Raw genomic sequence first — 24,231 nt, forward strand, 5'->3', positions numbered from 1 at the left:
ACACTACTGACCGCTGCGGCGAAACCCAATTCGGGCTGACCCCTTTGCCGGGCCTGGAATTCTCGATGATGCTTTGTTTCCGTTTCCGCTGTGCCCGGCTTGACATCTGCGATTCGGTTTCGCCACCAGAACCGCCTTCCTCACCCACGTAACCACCCACTCCCTCCAAAACAATTCCATTTTGTGCGGTTTTTATGATAATTTATATATCAATACACACGCGAAAAACGAAATTACATTTTGGTTTATTAATTTATGCACGAGGCTCACGAGACCGAATAAAGTGATTTGTTTGCGCTCAACTATGCAATTTTAAATTAGAATTATTTACACAACATATTACACTAAACTGTGGTAAATCAAAGCGTAATATTTTAGAAACGCTTTTAGGGAAAATATGTTGCCATTGCATGTCAGTCGATCGCAAACTTGAAACTGATTCGAAGCCCAATGAATTTAACGGCCAGGCCACAGGCCTATGTACATTTAGTTTCCTATGTGGAAGATTACGAATGCCATATGCCAATTATGTTGCCCCAATATTTTGACTTGGATACACTCGAATAGTTCCCGCGACTGCAAAAAAGACGAGAGTTGTAACCTGGTGGGTACTAAACGAAAGCAATCAATCGGAACGCCTCAAATGGTTATGATACATTCTAAAAACATAAAAAAACGTACAAAAGAATACATAATACATATGCCATATGTTGTATATTAATATTTATAATGTTTTTAATCTTTTTTAACATTCTGAAGTACATTTATAACTTTACAATGTTTCAAAAACTTTTGCGTTTAAGGCCCTTATATTACCCCCATGTAATAATATACTCCTAACCCTTAAAGGTACAGTTATTTCACTTAGTTAGAGCTAATATTAATTTATTATTATTTAAAATTAGTATCGGTATTAAGAGTTATTAAAAGCCATCTACCGGTTAAAAGAGCAACCAATCTTGGAAAGCGCCTCTAGGCGGAAAGAAAAGGCATCTGTAGCGCCATCTTATGGTGTCTAACCCACAACTATTTTGACATAATTGGCGCAAAGTTTCAAAAATATATTATTATAAATCATATTATAATCAAATTTATTTTAAATTTAGCATAGAAAAACTATAAGAAACATTTATTTATTTTGTAGGTTTGAGTAGGAGGTACCTTGGTTTGAAATAGTCACCTGTTGAAGCGTATCATTAAAATGTTCCCCTTTAAAGTACAACCTAAAAACTATAAACAATAACCCAATCTTTTACTTAAATATTTAAAGTTCAAACTAAAAGTGTAATAAATTTTAACATCGCTTTATCATTTGCTAAAACTGGTCGACTTTTATTTAAATCTTCGCGCCGACTTCCCTTTATTTTATCGAAACTGTGAAGACGAGTCTTCGCTAACGGTACCTGGTAACACTTTGCGGAGAAAAGAAATATACTGTATAAAGCCCGGCTTAGAGATAACAGATCTGGAGTATAGTGTTTTTTGCCGCCCACAGTGCGTCATCTGGTCATCTGATCTCCGTCAATATGGGAGAAATTCAACTGCGATTATCTCTGGCAATCTTTACTGTCATCCTGCTAATTGGAGGCATCAAATCGGAGGAGAAGTACCACTACCTGATCAAGGAGTTCGTGGTGCCGCTGGATCACTTCAGTTTCCTGAGCAATGCCACCTTCAGCATCCGGTACTTGTACAACGACTCGTTTGTGAGGGACCAGAGCAATGCCCGCACTCCGATTTTATTCTACACCGGAAACGAGGGGGACATTGAACTCTTTGCCCAGAATACCGGATTCCTGTGGGAGGAGGCGGAGCGGAAGCATGCGTTGGTGGTCTTCGCCGAGCACCGGTACTATGGGAAATCCCTGCCCTTCGGGAAATCCACTTTCAACACCAGCATGCCAGAACACTTGGCCTACTTCACCGTGGAGCAGACCCTGGAGGATTACGCCATGCTGATCACTTACCTGCGCAACGGCACCCAGAGACCGGTGGTGACCTTTGGTGGATCTTATGGCGGCATGTTGGCCGCCTGGTTCCGCATGAAGTATCCGCATCTGGCCGTCGGAGCTTTGGCTGCCTCGGCTCCCATTCTACAGTTCCCCGGAATAACCGATTGCGATATTTTCTACCGGATTGTGACATCTGTTTTTGCGAACGCCTACAATTCCAACTGTACGGTGAACATTGCCAAGTCATGGCGAGTTTTTGAGACCCTGGGAGGGACGGATGCGGGAAAGAAGCAAATCTCCGATGCCTTCAACTTGTGCTCTCCGGTAAAAAGCGATGCGGATCTGAAGAAGTTCCTGGACTATGTGGAGGAGGTCTATTCCAATCTGGCCATGGTTAACTATCCCTACAGCAGCAGTTTCCTGGCTCCATTGCCGGCCTTTCCCGTGAGGCAGGTGTGTTTCTATCTGAAGGATCTGCACACCACCGATGCGGATTTGCTGCACACCATGGCCAGTGCCTTGGCGGTGTACACCAACTTCACGGGAACCACCAAGTGCCTGGACATTTCCGCCACCTCGAATGCCGACGAGTCCGGTTGGAACATACAGACCTGCAACCAGATGGTTATGCCTTTCTGCTCCAACGGCACTGAGACCATGTTCCGTCCCTCCACCTGGAACTTCAACGAATTCTCCGAGAAGTGCTACAAGGATTACCGCCTCACGCCAAAGCCCTACGACATTATTCTGCGCTATGGCGGGAAGAACATCGAAGCCGCTACCAACATCATTTTCAGCAACGGCTTGCTGGATCCCTGGAGCGGTGGTGGCGTCTTGCAGGCACCCAACGACAAAATCCATGTGATTATCCTGCCGGAAGGAGCTCATCATCTGGATCTGCGTCGCAGCGATCCCGCCGATCCGCCTTCTGTGAGGGATGCCCGCAACAAGGAGTCGGCTATCATAGCCCGTTGGATTGAGGAGTTCTGAACCGGGAAGGAGCATGGCCATACTACTATTGAACAAATTTAATATTTTAACATTATAATTTCATTAAATACCAATTAATTTTTAATGGTATAACCATAAATGTAGGGAGTTACTGATTTTTCGACAAAAAAAACTTAAAAATCGAATAAATGTCTACACTTTTTAAAGTTTTGTGTTTTATTATAATTATTATTATAATTTATTATTATAATTTGTAATAATTTATAACTTATAATATAACTTGTAATCTATAGTCTACTTATAGGCTGTGGTTATTCTGAACATTAAATATTTAATAAAATTCAAAGCACATGCGCAGGGGCACCCCCTTTCCCAGCACTTTATTTTTAAGAATTAATTTCCTGTTTATAAAGAGTAAACAAGTGAGAAGACAATTGGCTTGTTTGTAAACCTTTAAAAGTGGTCTGCTCCTCGATTAAGACACCCAAGTGCCTGGAACCTGCTTTCTTGAAGAAACCGCAACCACAAGGTATAATTTTTGCACTTTCACTTGCTTCTGCCCCAAATAATAATACCTTGAGAGGATTATAAACACTTTATTTAATGCAGACAGGAAAATTGGATACTTGTAAAAAAATAGGTCGCAGAATTCGAGCTTCTCGAGCTCAAAAGATTAAATAATTTAAATAGAAAAAGTAAATATTATTTAACAAGGAAATAAGCAAGATATCAGATGACTTGTACGCCACTGAGTGGAGATAAAAATAAATATATTTATTTAAATAATTTGCAAAAAGTATATTTTTTTACATTTTTTAAGCCTGATCGGAAAGGTTTTCTTAATGCTTCGATTGCACAATTTTCGCAGCTGAATTTATTTGGCAAACTCCTCGAAAGAAAACCAGTTTCGGACCGAGGAGAGGAACGGGGACCACCCACTCTCCGGCGGGTCCCGAACCCTGTTTACTCCCTCTGATCCCAGCCGGCCCCCATAGACCTCTGCCCTCCCCCTAATCCCAGTTATTCCGCCTGGTGGCGCAATACTTACTCAATGGGAACGGAGCCAGAGGATGAGGAACTGCGGTAACCCGACAATATTGTTTTCTTTCGTGGCTGGTAGGCGGAGATGGGGCAGTTGTGGGCGGTGGGCGAGGCCGAGGGGCGGGCGAGGACATAATAAACACACAACGATAATTAAACTGCGGTTAGCCTGGCCAATAGCCCGCTTTCAACAGTTCTGGCCAATTGGCGTAGACGAGGGTGGATGGAAAAGTAGTTATAAGTGTAACAATTATTTTCTTTTTGTAAATTTAAGAAAGATAACTTTCTTTTTAGCAATTTAAACTCGCTGAATAGGAAAATAGTGGAGTAATTTTCACTTTTTTTTAGCTGAATATTGAGAAAGAATAGATAGAGTAGAATTCTTTTCTCTTTTTAAAATACTTCTAATAAATTTTCGATTTATGGATCTACCCTCGCTAAGTGCAACCTCGCAATCAAGGTAGGAAGATGCGCGCCAAAACAAGCTCCACTCTTCATGCAACTTACAGTAGACCTTATTGGGGAAAATAACGATAAAAAATACAAGTTTCTTTGATTTTTAAGGGGATTGATTAATTTTAAGAAACTTAAGATATATGTATATTTAATTACTGTCAATAATTCAATATGAAGAATAAAAAATAATCAAAATTTAAAGAAATAAAGCTATTATTTAATAAATAAATGAAAGCTTTTGGCATTAAAAAGTTTTGTTTTTCTTATAATTTAAGTATTTTAGAATAATTTTAATATGAAGGCCCCACGGTCCATCGTCTAATCCTCCGCAGCTTGAAGAAAAAAAGTAAAAACAACAAAAACCTCTTGCAACAACGACAGCGCCAAATGAATCAAAACAAAACCCCAAAACAACAACAAATGTTCAGGTCCACTACTGACCTACTAAGCCACTCTTCCCTCCTGCAGTTGTTGTTGTTTCTGCCCGGCTTCGGTTATCTTCGGATCCAAGCTCGGCTCTGGCGTTGCGTGTGGCGCTTTTTCTTCTTGGGGCTCGCCACTTTATGCTTTTTTTTTGTTTTTATTTTTGCGTTGGGTCGTTTTTCAGCGTTTGTCGACGAATAATAAATAAGAAAAAGTTTTCCTGCAAAAGCAAACCAAAAAGCAAAAACAAAAGCAAACCGTAGTGTCAAAAAAAAAACGTTTTCGCTGGCTCCAAGCAGAGAGCCATCGACGGCTCCAAAAGCCGCTCTTTCTTCGACTCTCCAACCCTGTGCACTGGAAGAAAAAATTCAAAATAATATTAAATTTTGAGATTTGTTTGAATTTTATAAGAAATTGTATAGAAAAGAATAAAATATCCAATAAACAATGAAATAATTTTTGTTATATTATTTTTGTCAAGTGTAAGCTGTCGGCAAAGAAAAGAAAGAGAGGTGCGCTCCACCGTCTGGGACTGGAAGCTCGAGCCGCCGCTTCTGGCTGCTGGCCGCGCAGTTGCCAACGTGAGTGCGAGGCGTGTGAACGTGATTTTAGCTTTTCCTCAGCTTCCCATCGAATTTCCTTCGATTTCAGTGCAGTGGGAAAAGCCTAAAAAAAATCAAAAAAAATAGTCAGCGACAAAAATAAAAAAATAAAAAAAAACAAAGAAAAACCTAAACGGGACCCCGAAAGGTCGGCGAAAAAAGAAAACTGCATACGACTTGCAGTATTGTGGAAATATGGACTTCTTGAATAATTTTCACAGCCCTGCGAGCTACGTGAGAGTGTGTGTGCCACAAGTGTAAGATCTGCCGCAAGTTAGGTGTCACCGAGGTGAAACATTGCCAAATCCTTTGACAGATTTCTATTTGCCACTTATTTTGCATTTCGACGGCGAGTGAAAGTAAACAATGAAGCGCACCCAAATGGATAGGCGATCCAATATCACAAAGCTAATAACGGTAAGTGGGCTTGTGTAACAGCCTTAAGAGTATCTATATCTTTTACTTAAGACCATATATATATTTAGGGGATTGTCTTGCATAAGAAAGGTGGTAGGCCGAGAGAAATCCAAGTGATGAAATAGAAATAATTAAGAAACTAAGCTCTTTAAACCAAATCGAAAATTAAGAAATCAATCAAAATCAAAATTAATAAACTTCTCATTGATGAAAATGAAAAGGCAATCAAAAGATGGTCACACGTCTTGACCATTTCTCAAAATGTGTTGAAATCGATAAGCGCTAAGGGCCTAAGCGTTTTATGCATATTAACAACTCTGTCTTTTGTTTTTCTGTTTTTGATTTTTTTATTTATTTTTTGAGTTAACGCATGACTACGCAATCATAAAGGCATAACCGACAACGAAAATGCTCAAAGTTTCCGCTGGGTTTGCTGTTGTTGTTTGCATTCGACAGAGATGGGGCTAGAGAGAGCGACAGAGAGAGGTTAACTGACTAAAACTAAAAAAGTTTCACTTTCTTTCGAGAGCACGGCGGCCGGCTTGCCGCGGATTTGGCCCAAGCCCATGACCAAGTCCAAAAATCCAAACCGAAAGCGAAACGGTAGCACCAAAAATATCGACTTTGCCAAATCGGGAAAGAAGTCCATGGCGGTGGCCTTTTCCGGCGAAATTTTTTCATTTAATTAACCATTTTGTGGCCATGAATATGCATTGCGTCGCAAAGAAGTCGATGGGCGCAGGCGATGGGAATGGAAATGAAGAGATTGCAGCCGCAACTCAAGTTTGTCGCCTAAGTCTTTTGTTTTGGTTGTGAAAATTTCACCATTCTCTCACTGGCCAGCTGGCCAGCTGGTCGTCTGGCAATTAGCAGAAAAGACAAACAACAAAGAACGTCAGAGGCAGAGGAGGAGCTTCTTCTTCTTTAGTATTAGCGGCAAAACCAAATTTGGTTAAGTGTAACATCAACTTCATTTCCAAAGCCAATTGAATTTATAAATAATTCATTCTAACCGCCGCGGCGCACACTCGGCGGCACCATCAGCTCCGATCAGATGGAGCTGCTTGGAGTTGCAGATGGACGACGGCAACATTGTATTTGGGAAATGAAGACATAGACTGGAACGTCTCCTCGTGTCTTGTCCCTCCTCCCTCCTCCCTCCCCCTGTTGCCTAGTTCTCCTGGTGTCCCACCGCCTCCTCCTCCTCCTACTTGTACCGCCTTCTCCTAGTTCGAAAAGACTGGGTTTTCGTAGAAAGTCGCTGACACATTAAAGTGTTGCAATACGTTTCTCTGGCGACAGCTCGGCATCGTCTGCGATTGACAAATGTCTTCCTCGATGCGAGTTGACTTAATGCCCATTTGCACTGCACCACAGAATTGGCATCCAACCATCTTCTAGCCACCAAAGTGTTGCCAACTGTTGAGTACTTTTCATATTAAAATTTTATTTTTATTAAATTCATCTTCTAGGCATTAAAGTGTTATTTAGTTAGGTAATTAAAGTTCTAAAATTAAAAAAAAAATATATATATTTTTAAAAGCAAAAACCAGAAAAGAGACAACCTGCCATCACTATCCACAGCAATGGGAAGCTCTCACGGCTGATTGGACATATTGATTTGTTTCGCCGACTTGGGACACTGACAGCAGCATTTGCTCCAATTTCCCTGTGGCACCTCGGCTTCCAAGAATTATGACAATGTTAATAAATGAGATTCGGCTTAATTGTCTTGCTGCACATGGCAATCGACACTAATGCCACCAGCCACCTATTATTTATTTATTTCTGCTCTGAACAAAGCGAAAGTAATTCTGCTTTCCATTTCAGGCGTCTTCTCTCTTGCGGTCTGACCTGATTTGATTTTCAACACAAATTAGTTCGCAGAGTTCCCATTTGTTTCGCACCCAAGCTGCGGTCTCATCCTCGTTCACTTTCTTCTCGTAATTGCCAGATCTCTGGGCCGATGTAGAGTCTCTTCAATGAAGTACTTGTCCAAATCGAAGAAAGGGGGATTATTACAGAGTCTGGGAGTGGGAATTGGGAATGCTTTTGAAAGAACAAATTCCACACTGTCATTGATATTAAATATTTAATTTTGATAGTCATCTGCTTGATGTGAAAACTTTCATTATACGAATATATTTTTTGGCAGCTAATTTAAATACAATTTCTTCATTATCTTACCAATATTATCTACCAAGATTTCTGGGAAAAAACATTACAAAACTATCCACTAAGTGACCTTGTTTATGCTAATCTGGCTGAAATTTTCCCGAGCTCCAAAGCAGATGGCCAGAGATCTCTATTACCTAATCGCATGGCCAATCGTCTTGAACGAGTTCACATTTTGGACACACATCCGCCAGCAGAGAGCCCACAAGGGAGCCACCAAAGCCGGTGCCGATCACTTTCTTTTCACTGCCGCGGAGGGTGAATCACCCGCGATCGATATGTGCTGGCCATATAGTATATAGTATACCATTTGTGATGGGCGATAACTGAATGCCGAATGCATGTCAATTTTGGCCAGCGAACCGGTTGCCAAGCCAAAGGCATAAAAAACAGAGAAGCGACGGGCAGGGTGAGACCCTATTGGGTCCAGGCCGGCAATTGTGCAACCGAAAAGGAAAGTTGACGGGGCCCTTTTGCCGGGTTGTGGCCGGGATGGAGGGATGGAGGGATGGGGAGAGGCCTCTTGGCTTTTCCAAAAGCGCCACAATTTACTTTTACTTGGCTAACCCATTTCGCTTTTGATTACTCTTTGCATTTCACTTTGCCGGCTGCCAGTGGCCGGTGGCCAGTGGCCAGTTGTCCAGTTACTGGCTACCAGCTCCCAGCTGTCCATTGTCCGCCTGTCCGTTGCCGGTCTACTCGCCATGGTCGGCATCTAGTCTGGTGTGGTGTTTCTGATGATACACAGAGGGAAAAAGATGTGTTTATTCAGAATTAGAATCTGCACGAAAAATTGCAGCCGCAACTCAAGTTTGTCGCCTAAGTCTTTTGATTTTGTTGTGAAATTGAACTTCTATACTCTAAAAAACTATAAAATAACTGTAGGTAGGAATTTTTTTTTGGTGTAGTAGAGGCAATGCAATTGCGGCCATTCTCTCACTCGACTGCAGTCTGGAGGTGGCATGCAAATGCACATCGATCATCTTTATGACTTGTGATTGTCCAGTTGGCTTTGCGTGAAAGTAAAATTTGATTTTCTACCGGCCCGGCTGCCCGACTGGCAGGGGTCTCTGGCAATTTGTTTGCCGGAGTGAGAGCCGAAGCCCGGCCCGGCCTTTTTATCCCATCCAGGTGCATTGAGCCCCACTTGGTTCCCCCTTGAAGAGAAAAAGAGATTTGGGCGTCATGGCATGGCTATCATCATTGCCAAGCCACAGTCATTTCCTTTTCTCCACTGTATATTTTACCTAAAAGATTTATTATTAATAAAAATATCTATCTAACTCATCTATTAAAACCCTATATCTTTTACAGACCGATGTAGTGCGATGCCTTCTACTGATCATGATGGTAGTACTACCGGAGGCCACTGCGGGTTTCGGGTTCGACTCCGCCAACTCGTGCAGTCCAAACGGAAAGATGTCCCGCCGAGGACGAGCCCAGATGCTGGCCTCCATTCCCTGTGATCTTGGGAAGCAGGCCTTCTGTCACCTGCCTGGAGCAGCCTATCCGTGGCACGCGGTCCGGAGATTCGTGCACGAAAACCAGGGATTGATGAAGCGCATGTATGGGGATGTGAGGCACATTTCCATTCTGCGGGATGAGATCCAGAACAACGAGGTGGACGCGGACGACATGGAGGAGACAGCGGAGAGGTACAGCAAAGATGCAGGACGTCGAAGTGCCAAGTACTTGATGCATGGCAGGGACCGCGATCGTGATCGTGAGGAGTTCGGTAGCTTCAAGGGAAACGATGTGCTGATGGAGCCACATTTTCGTCCGGTTTCCACCAGTACCAGCAGTACCACCACAACTACCAAAGCCACCACCACAACAGCGGCTCCCGCAACCACCAGCACCACCACAGACAAAGTCCAGACTGATACTTCCACAACTCCCGACAATAAATCAACTTCTAGCACTTCCGCTGCTCCACCACCTTCTTCCAAAGAAGCTGAAATAGAGCCGGAAATCGTGGAGATCCAGCCCAGTCTGGAATCTAATAGTGTCTATGAGGTGGTGCCATCTCCGGCTCCTTCACTGGTCAGCACCCCTACCACTGGAGCACCTTCTTCATCGCCGGGCGGGAACATAGAAATCATTGAATCCCCACAGTTGGGGCTAAGAAACCTTAGTTTGGAAGTGAAACCATCTCAAGAACCGACCACTGCTGCTTCCCTGAAACCCACTTCGAAGGGATCCACAAATGTGCCTTCCAGGAAGAGAAAACCAACAGAAGCATCCACAACGGTGGCGACTCCTAAAACGGCAACAACGACTGCAGCTCCACCAACGACTGCAGGCACTTTGCTGAGCCGCCGAAATGTGACCAAATCCCCACCAGCATTGCCAGGATCCTTGACTACTCCGGTGACCTTTGCCTCGCTGTTCTCTTCTGGACAGTTTAATATGGATAAGCTGCGTAGACCGCTGACCACCAGTAGCACCACAGTGCCAGCTCCGGCTGCGGTTGGAGTTGCCCAAGTAGGAGCGGGAGGAGCCACCAAGCCGGGACTGCTTCGGGAAGGTCAACTGTTCCAGGATGCCATGAAACAAGAGCCAGTCGCTGTGGCGAGTAACCTGCGGGGAGTGTAAGTTATTACAATTTTTTATTCAAGACATAAAAAAATAACAATCCTTTTTCAGAAATGCCTGCCCCGTCAAGGACGAGGTGGTGGCTCCTTTCTGGGCCAACAACACCAGAGGCGAGGTCCTGGCCCTTCTCAACCTGTATCCCTTCGAACAGTACGTCCACTGGGAGAAGTGCACCCACGAGTTCAAGCAAATGTTCTGCCGGGATGGGTGTCGCTGTGAGCAGCAGTACCGGCTACACCGACTCCTAGCCTACGATCCCCACAACGAGTGCCGTGGCATCTTCTCCGACTGGTTCCGCTTCCCCTCCAGCTGCATCTGCAAATGCTACAACATCCCCATGGAGTTCCGGGCCACCTCGAGGAGTCCACGATCCGACAGTAGCTTCGATGCTCCCAGATCCGATCCCATTGAGGCAGCCGAGGCGGAGGTCCAGAAAGCCATCTACGAACATGCCACCGAGGAGTGGTATCGCCCCAGGGATGAGTTTGACTTCTTGGAGGGATAATTAAAAAATAATTTAATAAATTGTACAGTAAAATAGAATATTACATAGTTAAGCTACATAGACTATCTTCCATCACTTCTCTCATCTGTCTTCTGCTCTTTTAGTCTTTCTTTTCCATAACTTATTTAATATTTTTTAATATTAATTTTAGCTTTAGTATTTAAGAAAGGCATTGTGTTAATGTAAATATAGGTCGACACAATGCCCGAAACGTTGAAGAGCGAATGTACCTTGAAATACTGGCGAACTCATCGCAGCCCCCGAGCTGTGTCAATGGTATTTACTTAATTAACTCATTTAATCGAATCTTAATTTTAAAACAACCATAAAAGTGGCCATAACAATAATCAACCCAAATCCCATCAAACGAGTGGAGTTTTTGAAAAAATATTTATTGCAAAAGTGTATGCGATTATGTAGGTGTAGTCTGTATATTTAGAATGCTTACATTATGTATAAAATAGGTTTAATGTATTTAATACGTTGATATATATTATTGTTTCATCTTTAATGCGTACAAGGTTACTTTGATAAATTAGATTTATAAATTGTATTTATGCGTAGAAAGGGGTAATTTATGTTTGCGATTTAAAGGCATTTTCCAGGCATTTTTCATTCCAGTTTTAACTCTACCACCTAAGGCTAGTGATAGCTTTTTTTTGTCAATCACTCGATCGAATAAAACTTTTATTGTTGCAACGTAAGCAGTGTCCTTGTAAGGATAACAGTGTTTAGGGGGTTTCAATTTAAATTTAAAGCCAATCTATTGCCACCAGTTTATTCCTCAATCGTTCAGGTCGATAAAAAAATATAAAGTATGTACTAACAAATACATAATAATAAATTGCATATAAACAGACTTTCGGCTTAGCATGCTGCTCTCCAAATACCTCCAGATATATGGATATACATATAAAGTGTGGTTTGTCGCCGGATCGGACAGATATAGACTACAACTACGGACATAAATAAGATGACAGAGACAAGAAACAGGTAGAAATACCGCGCCAGCAGGTCGGACGCCCATTGAATACTCTGCGTTTAACGAAAACGAATACGAACTTGATACTTGATTGATGCGCGTTGAAAAAATACTAAAAGTGAGTGTCGCATTGTGTGCTAATTACTTAAACTAGGAAGCTCCAGGATCAGGCTATTGAAACGGGCACCCAGAGCAGCTTGTCCTGCTCCTTGTCGACGGCGTCTTTGATTTGGGTGCACATGTGTTTGATGCTCACACCGGGTATAACGGCTGAAACAGATTCCATATTATATAATATTCAAATAAATATTTAAATTGAATTAAGGATAATCCGTACCAGATATGTACTGCTTGTAGTCTGTCTCCAGCTTCATGGCCCTCTCGTACATCTCCTTGGCCGCCTTGGCGGAGATCTTGTCGGTGCCGAAGTCGCGAATCTCCCGAATCTGCTTGGCCGACTTGAAGCGCAAGAGCAGAACAATTGGATAGATTTGCAGGCGCTGCAGTCGTTCCACAGCGGAAATGGAAACATCCAGGATACAGTGACGTCGATCCTGCAAGGATCAAAGTTTAAAATTATTCTATAACAGATTATCTCGAAGACCCATACATTTTTGCAAGCATTGCTGATTGCTTCGACGGTGGTGCACTCGAACTTGTTGCCCCGCCGTCGGTAGTCCACGATTATGTTCTCCTTGAGGCTCTCCTCCATGGCCTCCTGGGAGCAGTCCATGGCGGTCACCTCGCACAACTTGAACAGATTACAAAAGTCAATGGTCAGGCGGTCCATGACGCACTCCGACAGAGGACCAATGATCAAGACAGGCCGGCGGATGGGTGCTGGAAAACATGAAATTATAAGCCAGCTGATTCAGATTCCGGAGGAAGTATCTCACAGTCTAGCAGCTCCACGCGCTGGTAGCTCAACGCCCCGCCATCGTCGCTGAGAAGGCCTAGGTCTGGAAAGAAGCTGAGCTGTGTATTGCTGAAGCTGGCAATCTCCGTGGAGTCGCGGGACGAGCTGCGTTGGTTCTTCTTGCGACGAAAAAACGATCGGCGGGCCGAAGTGCTGCCCCGTCTGGCAGTTCCCGTATCGCAGTCCACCACCTCGCCCGATCGCAGCTCCTCCTCCACCCTAAAAGACAGATTAGTTACAAAGTTTCAACGACTAATCCAGCTTCCTTACTTCATTTGGCTGGGAATGATGCCGCACTCCTTGCGATGGCCCATGGCATCCAGTTTCCAGGCGCGCCAAAAGCCAAAGGTGCCATTAAAAACCGTGTTGTCCACGTAGAGCACCTCGTCCTTGACGAACCGCAAGTCGTCCTCGTTCAGCTCCCCAGTGCGATCAAACCCCACTCGGATGTAAAACGAGTCCCCGGGCTCATCCTTGATTTGCTTGAGGGCTGGAAACGAAGTATATGTCTTGTTAGTTGACAGCCAACCTTAATCCCTGATTCTCTTACTGTGTAGCTTGTTCTGCACCAGCATGGTGACCGTGTCCGTCAGCTTGGAGATCTCGTTGGCGGCTTGTTCGGCGGTCACACCGCTCAGGTCAACACCATTGTACTCGAGTATCTGGTCGCCCTTGCGAATGCCGGCATGATCCGATGGGGAGCCAGGTGCCACGTCGTGGACGTAGATGCCCACTTTGTTTCCGCCGAACAGCTTGATGCCCAGGTTCTTGGACTTGTCCATGTGCAACGTGACATACCTCAGAGCTGAAGAGAGGATTTAGATTGTAGGGTTACGGGTTGGAACAGTGGGGGATGGAGTTCTCGTTAGTGGGGACCAGTCTCTACCTGACACAGCTGGAAGCGATTCCCGCTGCACTTCTTCACGGTGGACGGGGATTGACACAGGGAATGGGGTTTAGTAACTAGCCCGGGGGCCAGTGGTTAGTAGTGGGTGCAGAGGATTGGAGTAGTGGGTTGGGAGTGGCTACGTACTCTCTGCCGGCACGGAGGTGGGCGGCGGTGGCAACGGCATGGCGGGCTTCGGCTCCTCATCATAAACCGTGGACGTGGCGGATGCCGTTGTTGTGGTGGTGGTGGCCGCCGAGGAGGGCATATCCTGGCTACTGCTTATGTCCGACTGGTTCTCCAGGCTGTCGGTGAAGCTCTGATCCTTGATGGACTGATGGGAGAGCGGAGCCCTCGATCCCAGCCTCGTCGATGGTGGCTGGACGGGCTGCAGAGGCAAGGGGAAGATGGAGTTCCGCGCCGGAGGACGTGGCGAGTTGCGCGGCGTGGGAGAGCCCGAGTGGTTGACGGGAGATTCTTGTTCCAGATTGTGAGCTCCCTCGTACTCCATTGAAGGGAATTCTAGAGGGACAAATAAGAAGCATTATTTTTCAGTAAGATTATAGGAATAGGAGGACCTACTCTCCGGATTATATTGGACCAGCATGGTGAAGGAATCGCCGCACTGTCGCAGCACATTGGCTGCTATCTCCTGCGTTGCCGCTCGCATATTAATGCCGCAAACTTCCAAGAGTTGATCGCCCACCTGGAGACCGGCACGCATCGCGGTGCTTTTGTCGGTGACGGTGGCAACAAAGATGCCGCCGCCATTGTTGTTGCACTGTATGGTGATACCGAGCGACTTGTCGCGCTTGTCGATGGTGACTCTTCTAAGGTCTCCGGGGCACAGAAAATCCGCGGGCACATTCGAGCTACGCTTGCCACTGGCCCCGCCGCCGTGGCTCAGCACCTCCACGTGGACCTGGGGCATAGGTGAGCCACGGCCACTGCCGCCCCCACCACCGCCGCCTCCGCCTCCGCCCGATACTCCCACTGCCGATCCAGTACCATTGCCTCCGGCCACATAGCTGTTGTGCATGCTGGAGCTCATCAGGGACATGGGCGCCCGGTCGGAGGAGGAGGCCGACATGGATCCTGCCGAGGCCGGCGTCGCGCTGGTCACATAGTGGTGGTCGATGCTGCCCGAGCTGTTCTTCACCATGCTGCTGCTCTTGCTGGCCACGCTGGGATTCGAGGGGATCCTCAGCCGCTGGTTGTCCTTCTTGCGCGGAAATGTTCCCCCTTCGTACATCCCTCCCGACACCCCGGACACAGTTCCTCCCACCACTCCGCCCGCGCCCATGCCCATGTACGGAAAGGGGGCGTGGTTATAGTCCAGGTAGGCTGCATGCGGATGGGGATGTGGATGCGGCAGCTGGGGATGGTACTCCAGGTCGGTGGGTATGCCCACGCTGTCGTTGGGGATGCCCACTGGCGGCATCTGTTGCTGCATCTGCTGCGGTGGCGGCGAAGGCAAGGTCAGTGGACTGGACCGCCGGTTGCTCCTCACCCCGGGTGCGAAGGTCGGAAAGAGCTGGGTGTGCCGATTGCCCGGCATGTGGGTGGACTGTATCACGCCCCCATAGCCGCCCTGGATGCCGGAGCCGATGCTCTCGCTGTCACTCGGGTACTTCGGGACATGCCTCACCGCCTGCGGCATGGGCACATACCGCTTTCCGTATATCGCGTAGTCGCTGATCCCCGGACTCTTGGCCGACAGGATGGACTCGATGGAGTTCTGCGACTTGAGGGAGGCCACGTCCGCGGGGTGGTTCGATCGCGACGGATTCAGGGGCATGAAGACGGCATTGGGATTGGATCCGGAGCTCGTCTTGGGCAGCGGCGGCGGATGGAAGACGTCAAAGACCTGCTGCTTGCGCACCGGAAACTCTCCGGCCGCCGGTCCAGTCACGCCGCCACCTTCGCCCACTCCCAGACCTCCGGCGGAAGCCGAGGAGGCGTTCATCACCTGCTGCTGGGCCTGCTGGCCACTGGTCTTGGGCTGATAGAAGTCGCCACTGGGCGTGATGTTCAGGGAGAGCCGATGGTTGCTGTGCGGCCGAGATCCGTAGCGCTCCTGCGAGGGCATCTTCACCCTGGCATTGGCGCCCATCAGCGGGGCAGTTCGCTGCAACGGCTTCTGGCCTCCGACTTCTTCCGGCGACATAGCTCCTCCGTAGAGCGAGTGCCTGGGGTAGCCCATCATGGGCATGCCGCCGCCAGTTCCCTGGGGGAACAGGGCCGAGTGCCCCGAGCTCACAGGGTTGGAGTTCCGGTTGGGGTGCGTCTTGATGGCACTCCCATTGGGCCCCCGGATGTGGGCCATCGGCTTGGACATCTGTGGCGGCAATGGTGGTGGCAGTTGCTCCTGCAGCATGGTCGGCGGCTGCTTCTCCGGCTGCCCAACCATTGTGTCGGGTACCAGTTCGTCGTCCTTGTCCACATTGATGGGACCAGCTGTGAACAGGGACATCAGAGCCCGCTTCTTCTCGTTGCCCCGCATCGTCCCAGTGGGATTGTCGTGCGAGATGTTCGTCCGGGGCCAGGTGCCCATGCTCTTCGAGGCCTCCTTCTCCTTCTTGGTGCGCTTCTTGCGGTTGAACAGGTTCTCCTTGCTCTTCTCCGAGCTGCTCTCGCAGAGAACCGAGTCCAAGGCAGCGATGGCGTCGTCGTGCTCCTGCTCGAAGTTATCCTCCGGCGTGCCGGGCTTGCTGAACTTCAGTTTTCGGAAAAAGAACTCGGCGAACTTGGACGGATGTTTGGTGGCGCTACTAGCTCCGCTGCCTCCACCACCTCCACCACTGCTTCCGCTGACATGCTGCATGGAGTCGATGGAGTCTGTTTGGGCCGACGAGGTGGTCATGCCCGGCGGCAGTTGGTCCTGCACGTACTTCAGAGCGAAGAGGTTCAGCCCGTCGCTCCGTGGATCGTTCAGCAGCTGCATCACCTCCTCGATGGACTGCACCGAGTCCATGGACTTGTTGTTGATGCTCAGGACCCGATCGCCAACGTCCAGTTCCGGCTCATAAAACGCCAGAGAGTTCTGCTCGATCTTGGCGATGAACACGCCCATGTCGAGCTGCAGACCGTGCGGAACATCGCGGTCCCGGCTCTTCAAGTGGACGGAGTAGGCGTGTCGCTTGCTGTGGCGCGTCCGGGAGACCAAGAGCAGCGAGCGCGGGGCACAGGCCCGGATCTCGTCGAGCACCATGCGCTTGGAGAGGGACTGGCAGTCCAGGTTGTTCACCTTGCAGATGACATCGTTGATCTTGAGCTTGCCGCAGGCGGGCGAGCTGCTGGTCACCCCACAGACCAGCTTCCGTTTGTTGCTGTCGTCGAGAATGATGCCCAGGTCGGAGGTGTGCTCGTAGCCGGAGAGCTCCACTTCCAGGAGGTCCTCGCCCTCGTAGCTGCTTAGCCGGAAGCTGCGACGCGAGCCCGAGGCACTGCTGTCCAGATTGTGCCGCTCCTGCTGCTCCAGTTGCTCCTTCAGCACATCGATCTTCTTCTGGGCCTCGTCCTTCTGCTTCTTGATCTTTTCGCTGTCGCGGATGGCCATCAGGGAGTCGGAGATGGCTTTGTCGCGTTCGTGGCGCATCTTGTCGCACAGTGTCTTGACGGAGTCGCGCTCCTGGACAATCTTCTCGCGCTGGGAAATGGCCCAGTCTCGCACTCGCTTGGCCTCCTCGGCGTCCTGGCTGGAACGCTCCACCTCGGAGAGGGCTTTTTCCAGGCTCTTCCGCAGTTTCTCCAGCTCCTTGCTGTTTTCCAGCTCCTTGCCGCTGGGGAACTCCTTCGACCAGGAGCTCTCGCGGGACTTCAGCAGGTCCCTCTTCTTCAGCTCCGCATTGGCGATCTGGAGAGCCTTTATCTCGCCCCGGGCCAGCTGCTCGTCCTTCTTCAGTCGCTCGATCTCCTTGTTGGCCAGGACCAGGTCGTCCGACATCTTCTGGTGCTCCTGCAGCACATTATCCTTCTCGGAGAGCAGTTGGTTCAGCTCCTCGTTCAGCGACACCACGTTCTTGGTTTCCTTTGAGAGCAGCAGCTTGAGGGTCTGGTTCTCCTCGCTCCGTTCGCGGTAGTAGCTGTGCTCCTTCTCCAGCTCGATGTAGGACTTTTTGTACTTCTCGCGCTCCACAGCTACCATGTTCCGCTCCTTCTTCAGCTCCGCGATCTTCTCGCTGCAGTTGCCGTCACATCCCTGGGCCTTGCCGAAGTAGTAGGGATTCCCGCTGGCCCCCGGCGGAGCCTGGCTGTTGCCGTTCTGGCCCTGGCCCTGCTGGTTCTCCAACAGCAGCCGCTTCAGCCGTGCACTCTCCGCCACAATGTTCCGGTCGGCCATGTAGTGCTCCTGGTAGAGCCTCAGCTCGGAGGTCAGCTCGTCGCAGCGGTGTTTGCTGTTCGCGTTCTGGTGGCGCAGCTTCCCCAGTTCCAGCAGCGCGGACTCGTACTGCGCCTGCAGCAGGTCATACTTCTTGCCGTTGCCGGAGGAGACGCCGGAGCTGTTGACCACCTTGGAGGGCCCGTTGTTGTTGGCCATGTTGGCCGCCGTGGTGCTGCCGCTGGAGTTCGACGGCGGCCGGAGGGTGCTGTCATAGCCCACATATTCCGAGCTCTCTTCTGCGGGTGGAGAGGGTTAGTTAGATGGGTTTCTTCTGTAAGGATGCCTGACGGAGGTACTCACCCTCCTGACTGCTCGTGCTGGTCAGCGAAAGATCTCCCGATGCCATCTTCGCCATCACAACATCTTCAGGCACAACTCAACATGAAGGGGAAGCTGAAAAAGGACACAAAAGGATATTAATATATATTTTAATTATTATTTCATGAAAGAGCCTTGCAATCTCTTTGAAATTCATGCAATTCCCCACAAGAAGTACTTGGAATCTAGGCCAGATAACGAAAACTCAGATTAACCTGAGATAGTCCAGAATCTAGATTAAATATTTTACATTTTGGCTTGATTTCGAAATTTATGACGGCCGATGTATCTAGTATTTGATGATATGATAGTGCAATCGCATTCCCCCCAGAAACTCTAATCCGGCAATGTTTATTGTTTTTTTTTGAAAAAAAATAAGCAAGAAGTGGCTGCATTAATTATCTCTAGTTGCGGGTTTATGGTGGGGAGTAAGTGCACAGAGAGAAATATATTTCTAAAATAATATATTCAAAATACATGAATTTTTATTATTATTGTTATTATTATTAGTACTAATTATATAGTATTTATTATTATTTTAAAATTAAACCGTAACTAAAATTCAATTTTTAATCTGTGAAATTAGAATTTCTTGCAGTGTAGAAAATCCAAGCAGTTGGAAAAACGAAACGAAACTTTCACAAAAATTTTCACAATTTGGAAAAATTAAAAAATTTAAATACAAGAGAGAGAGGGTGGGAGAAAAGTGGGAGGACGAATATAAGGAGGAGGAGGAGTAGGAGGAGAAAGGAAAGAGAGGCTAATGACTCCGGCTGGATGGCAATTAAGCTGAAGAGAGCAGCGGAGAGAGCATCGGGACTAAGCCAAAGAATTAATTGAAGCAGCCGAGCAGAAAGCGTAAATTAATAGCAATATATAGTAGCCAAATACACCAACACACCCAACGACACACACGGACGGACGAAAGCGAGCAAAACAAGTTGGTCGAATGGAGAAGGAAAACAAAAAGCAAGACACAACACCAACAACCAGATAGAAACGCACAAAGGTGGAAAGCAAATCGAATTATATAAACTAGAAAAAATAAGGCCCAAAAAGACAGCGATGTATGTATATCCGCCATGTCTTACCGTCTTTTTAACCGAGGTGGAGTTTATCTTAAAAGTTAGTAATATTTCTGGCAATTTTCTGGAAAATCTTTCAGATACACGCACGCAAACGCAACAGCCTTCGCCTGAGGGGGGAGGGGGATAGGCGATGGGGGCTGGAGCAAAAGTGGGAGGCGGGGAGAGAGAGAGCAAGAGAGCTCCACCCCAATTTCAACCCCGCGCAGCAGCAGCGCAACAGGCGGAAAAGAGATGCAACAGGCGAAAGCAACTCCAATTGAGCGACTAACGAGGGGGATCACTGATTTTCTACCATTTACCGTTTTCGATCGTGCCAGAACGGAAGGAGCACAACAACAATTGGAAAGAGCAGCGACGATGCCCGGAAGTTATTGAAACGCGGCAAAAAGGTCAAACTCCACGGCGTGGAATACGGAATAGGGCCAATCTTTCACGGACTTACAATCGCCGCGCCAACGATGACGAATGGCCGTCGAATAAAGCAACCAAAAACGAACGAAAAACCAACAAAAAAAAAACAACTACACAATGCAAACGTCACTTTTTTATTTTTCACTCATTCATTTTGAACGCTTTACAGCACTGCCGGCTGGTCAGCTGTTTCAGTGTTGCCAGATGGCCGATTCCAAATTTCAAATCATATTCTAATTAAATTTGAAACATATTTAAAAAATGGTACATTTTCTTTTTACTAATTGAACTAAAAATCTCAACTAATTATTACACAAAAGCTAAAAATAATCACACTACTCCTGTAGTTTATCATCTATTTAAATAACAAGACACAGAAGTTTTAAGAATTAGAAAATATGCAAATAAAAGTCTTTTTGTCCTAAAACTCTAACTTCTTAAATTTTCTTTAAACTTAAGAAATTATCGAAAGAATCGGACATCACTAATCAGCTGTGGGCTCTTTACAGCACTGAACAATATTTGGACTAAGATGTGATGGCTAAAATGTGACCGTTAGGAGCTTAGCGCCAAAATTTGAATTTAGAACTTCGGGCTCTTTGTTTTTTCCTCAATAATCACATTTTTATAAAACATGGGCGTTTTTGTTTATCAGTCAGACATGAACACATAACACACACATCACAATTTGAGTTTTTTGTTGGTTTATTTGCTCTTTTAGTTTTGCACATTTTGCATAGTGCAGTTTAAGCACGTGTTCTTTTTTTCCGCAAGTATAGTTCTTCTGCACAGTTTTGAAAAATGGCCAAGCCACAAAAATTAAAAAAGAAAGCTGTGTCAATCGCCACGCCAGCGGCAAAGAAAGTGCAAGAACCACTTTTGAGAAAAAGAGAAAAGTCTGTTCAAAAAGAAGACTCTGCGGAGACCCTTGCTAGCAAGGAAGCTTCAAAGGTTCCACAAAATTCATTTAGCAGCAGTAGGACCTCAGTGGAAAGAGCATCATCAAGATCAAGTTTATTGGATTCGGAAGGACTACCGCCTACTCTTGATAGTGGTCGGAATAGTCTTAAAAAGAACATGAGCCTCTCAGCTTTGTTAAACGCAAAAACATCCTTTATTGCCCCGAAATCCTCCTCTTTCAAGTTGGGCCCAAAAACGACTTCAAGCAGATTGGGCGTCTCCTCGTCCTTTATCGAGGGCAGGAAGTCCTTTAGCGCGAGATTGGGCAGGAGGGATGTTTCGCGCAAGTTTTCCATCGTAGATAATAAGCCCTATATATATAAGCTAAAAAATCCGGTGGAGTTGATTTTTGAAAAACCAACAACCGAAGATAACGAGAGTTATTCTAGTGAGGACAGTGAAGAGATTTTAAAAATCAGGTTTGTTGCTGATCTGTGCTTTATTTCGACATTGAACTGCTACCACTTACTCTATTATTAATAGGCAACCTTCTAAGACTACTAGTATCGTTAGTAATGCCTCCAGTAGTGACAATTCCACCATAGAAAGTCTAGTCAATGCGGTTACTATTGAACCCTCAATTCAGCCCTCAGAATCTGAAGGAGACATGATTACGCGCTTGGAAGCAATGAACCTTCTCAGGTCGATTCCAAATTTGGATGAAATTAGCGCAACAACGTCCATGGAACAGCTCCAGGACAACCTGAAAGGCAGAAAGAGTCGGATAACCTCATTCCGTCCTCTTGGCTCCCAGGAACACGAGTCCAGTACTACCGTTCAGACCACCACCTTACAGTATACCTCCGAGTCTGATGAAGCCTATGGGAGGAACGAAAGCTCCTCATTGGACCCAAGCTTAATCAAGGTAGCCAGTTCTAGTCTGGAATCTAGCAACGATAGCATCGATGAATCCCTTGAAAATGAGGCCTTGTGGAAGGCTCCTGCGGAATCGGTTGTCTTTGAAAGCTTTAGTGAAGGCGGGTTTCCGATTGGATTTGGCGCCTCTCTCCTTTTGCCAGAAGAGTCAAAAATAGATAGCCTTAAAATTAAGGATATTGTGGAACTGTATCTGTTCGAGCTAATCGATAATGTGGTGGGTCGCACCGAGGTATCTGAGTCCTTTGTGGCTGTCAGATTGGACAAAGTAAAGCTCTTGGAGCAACTGGAGGAGCTGGTCGCCGACAATCTTTCCGAAAGGTACCGAAGTGAATACCTAACCCTCAAGATAACCGAACACTATCTGCGGCGAAACAAATATACGCTAATCACTCCCAGTAAAAATAATAAAATGAACGAGACCCAACATCGTCGCTACATGAGCGCCTTGAACGATCTGGACTTCAAGATGGGAGTCGAGAAGGTGACCCAGATGATCCATGATACGGAAACGGAGAAATTGAAAGCTGAGTTGGAGAAGGCTCAGAATTTGGACGAGGAACTGTCGAATCGATTGGAGGAAGTGGTCCGTAATACTATATTGACCCACGGCCAGGCCACCGAACGTCTTGAGGCTGTAAGTTTAATAGTTATATTTATTAAATTGTAATTTTATATATTTTTTACATCCCTACCAGTGTGTGAACAGTCTTCTAAGCAACATTAGGATACAAAGAAATGATATTTCGGAAGTGCGCCTTGACTTGATCCACAAACAGCATCAGTTTTCATATATAATGGAGGTAATTAAAATAAAAAATACATTTTAATATCTATCTAATATTAATTTCAGAGAATTGAAGAAATAAATACAATTTCGGAAGGTCTTAAGATGCACACATATCTTGCTGTAGAAGTCGAGGCTCAACAGTTATCTAGTAATCTTAATAGTAAGTTACTTATTAATTTTTGATTAAAAAAATTAATAAAATTTCTATATTTGTATCGTTTAGCCAAAAAAGCAGAACTGACAAAAATGTCTAACCTAATAACCAACAAAATCCATTTAATTTCACATCTCAGATGTCGCCGAAAACTAATGGCTCGAAAGCACCGGGTGGCCAAAATAGAGTTGTTGGACTTGCAGAAGGAATTTGCAGTCCTACGCCAGAAAGTCCACAAGGGCAATCTATTAAGGAATAAGATTTTCGCACAGATCAACGAGTGTCGCCGGCAAGGAGGTATAATTCATTTCCCCCTATTGATGAAGGACTACGACGACACACTTATTTATTTGCAACAAAAGCGAGAAGTTATTAAGAATTTAAGAAGACGCCGCAGAAAGATTGAGAGAAAAATAAGAAATGTCGAGTGTTCGATTCATATAATGGATTCAAGAAGCACAATTCAGTTGTGGGATTAAAGTAATAAAATAAAATAAATAAAATATAATATTGTAGAAGTAATTTATTATTTGAGAATGATAGGGGTACAATCCATGCTATCCAGGAGTTGATTGTTTAAACTTCGATAATAAGATTCTATAGTTAATTTATAAATAAATATTGGAAAAAACCCTAAAAACCGGTTAAAAAAGAGCAGGGTATGATCTTTAGGATTGAAGAAAGGACCATCATCAGGACACTGCAGTCTTACTATAATTTTAATTTTATTTAAATAATAATATTTTAGCATGAGAAGGATGCTAAAATATAATTTTTAATTATGTATTCTTTCATTTTCTCTTGGTATTTTAAAATACCCCTAGGCAGTATTGTCAAAATTTATAAATCAAGATTTTAGATTTTTCAAAAATATCAAAATTATTAACTTAATTCTTCCGGTCCAATGCTTTTCTCTTTAATCTTTCGATTGGCTTTGGTGGCTGGGACCGTGTATGCCACCAAGGAGCTGGATATCTGGGGCCCTGCCTCGAACTCGGAGGATCTGATAAAGGCAGCCAAAAAGGAGCTGGGTCCTTATGCGGAGAACATGAAGCAATCGGTGTGCTGCTGGCGGTGCAAGACCTGCACGGAAGTGACGGTGGATAAGCCGTGGCGGGAGTCGTTTGTGGATGCCTGGAATGATACCATCAAGAAAGCCTTCAATGGCTTAGGCATTGATGTACCCGTTTACTTTAGGCGATTTCAGGATGACGTAGCCAATGGCATCGATGACTTGGTCAACATCAACGAGGAGTGGTAATAGAATTTGGAACATATCTAATTATTATTTGGAGAATCATGTAAAATTGTATTTAAATATATAAAAAAGTAACTAATTTTGTTTTTTG

General features: G+C 45.9%; 5 protein-coding genes across 8 annotated transcripts; 4 read left to right on the forward strand and 1 right to left on the reverse strand.

Annotated features, from left to right (window-relative positions):
• Positions 1–1,416: 1,416 nt before the first annotated feature.
• On the forward strand, positions 1,417–3,109 carry LOC6497383 (lysosomal Pro-X carboxypeptidase). The gene has a single exon (XM_001962158.4). The coding sequence runs from the start codon at positions 1,527–1,529 to the stop codon at positions 2,940–2,942; it is 1,416 nt and encodes a 471-aa protein (XP_001962194.1). The 5' UTR covers positions 1,417–1,526; the 3' UTR covers positions 2,943–3,109.
• Positions 3,110–5,361: 2,252 nt separating this feature from the next.
• On the forward strand, positions 5,362–11,821 carry LOC6497384 (protein spaetzle 4). The gene is made up of 3 exons (XM_001962157.4): positions 5,362–5,842; positions 9,332–10,608; positions 10,664–11,821. The coding sequence occupies exons 1-3, from the start codon at positions 5,792–5,794 to the stop codon at positions 11,115–11,117; spliced, it is 1,782 nt and encodes a 593-aa protein (XP_001962193.1). The 5' UTR covers positions 5,362–5,791; the 3' UTR covers positions 11,118–11,821.
• Positions 11,822–11,856: 35 nt separating this feature from the next.
• On the reverse strand, positions 11,857–20,514 carry LOC6498154 (disks large homolog 5). 3 transcript variants are annotated; one of them, XM_014906503.3, is made up of 10 exons: positions 19,991–20,514; positions 18,586–18,678; positions 14,484–18,521; positions 14,049–14,423; positions 13,566–13,820; positions 13,286–13,505; positions 12,996–13,234; positions 12,710–12,939; positions 12,437–12,653; positions 11,857–12,369 (listed from the first exon to the last, which is right to left on the reverse strand). In XM_014906503.3, exons 2-10 carry the CDS (start codon positions 18,638–18,640, stop codon positions 12,266–12,268), a joined length of 5,733 nt encoding a protein of 1,910 aa, XP_014761989.1. In that variant the 5' UTR covers positions 18,641–18,678; positions 19,991–20,514; the 3' UTR covers positions 11,857–12,265. The 3 variants fall into 3 exon arrangements, with proteins under 3 accessions (XP_014761989.1, XP_014761990.1, XP_001962192.2); XM_014906504.3 differs by having other exon boundaries at positions 20,134–20,292; XM_001962156.4 differs by lacking the exon at positions 19,991–20,514 and adding an exon at positions 19,695–19,834.
• Positions 20,515–20,738: 224 nt separating this feature from the next.
• LOC6497385 lies at positions 20,739–23,404 on the forward strand. 2 transcript variants are annotated; one of them, XM_001962155.3, is made up of 5 exons: positions 20,739–21,481; positions 21,546–22,575; positions 22,637–22,741; positions 22,792–22,888; positions 22,952–23,404. In XM_001962155.3, the coding sequence occupies exons 1-5, from the start codon at positions 20,904–20,906 to the stop codon at positions 23,359–23,361; spliced, it is 2,220 nt and encodes a 739-aa protein (XP_001962191.2). In that variant the 5' UTR covers positions 20,739–20,903; the 3' UTR covers positions 23,362–23,404. The 2 variants fall into 2 exon arrangements, with proteins under 2 accessions (XP_001962191.2, XP_014761676.1); XM_014906190.3 differs by having other exon boundaries at positions 23,022–23,175.
• A 295-nt stretch (positions 23,405–23,699) lies between these two features.
• Positions 23,700–24,220, forward strand: LOC6497386. Its single transcript, XM_001962154.4, has one exon. The coding sequence runs from the start codon at positions 23,787–23,789 to the stop codon at positions 24,141–24,143; it is 357 nt and encodes a 118-aa protein (XP_001962190.1). The 5' UTR covers positions 23,700–23,786; the 3' UTR covers positions 24,144–24,220.
• Positions 24,221–24,231: the final 11 nt, after the last annotated feature.

This window comes from Drosophila ananassae, chromosome 3R (genome assembly GCF_017639315.1).
Source record: "Drosophila ananassae strain 14024-0371.13 chromosome 3R, ASM1763931v2, whole genome shotgun sequence".
NCBI lineage: Eukaryota > Metazoa > Arthropoda > Insecta > Diptera > Drosophilidae > Drosophila > Drosophila ananassae.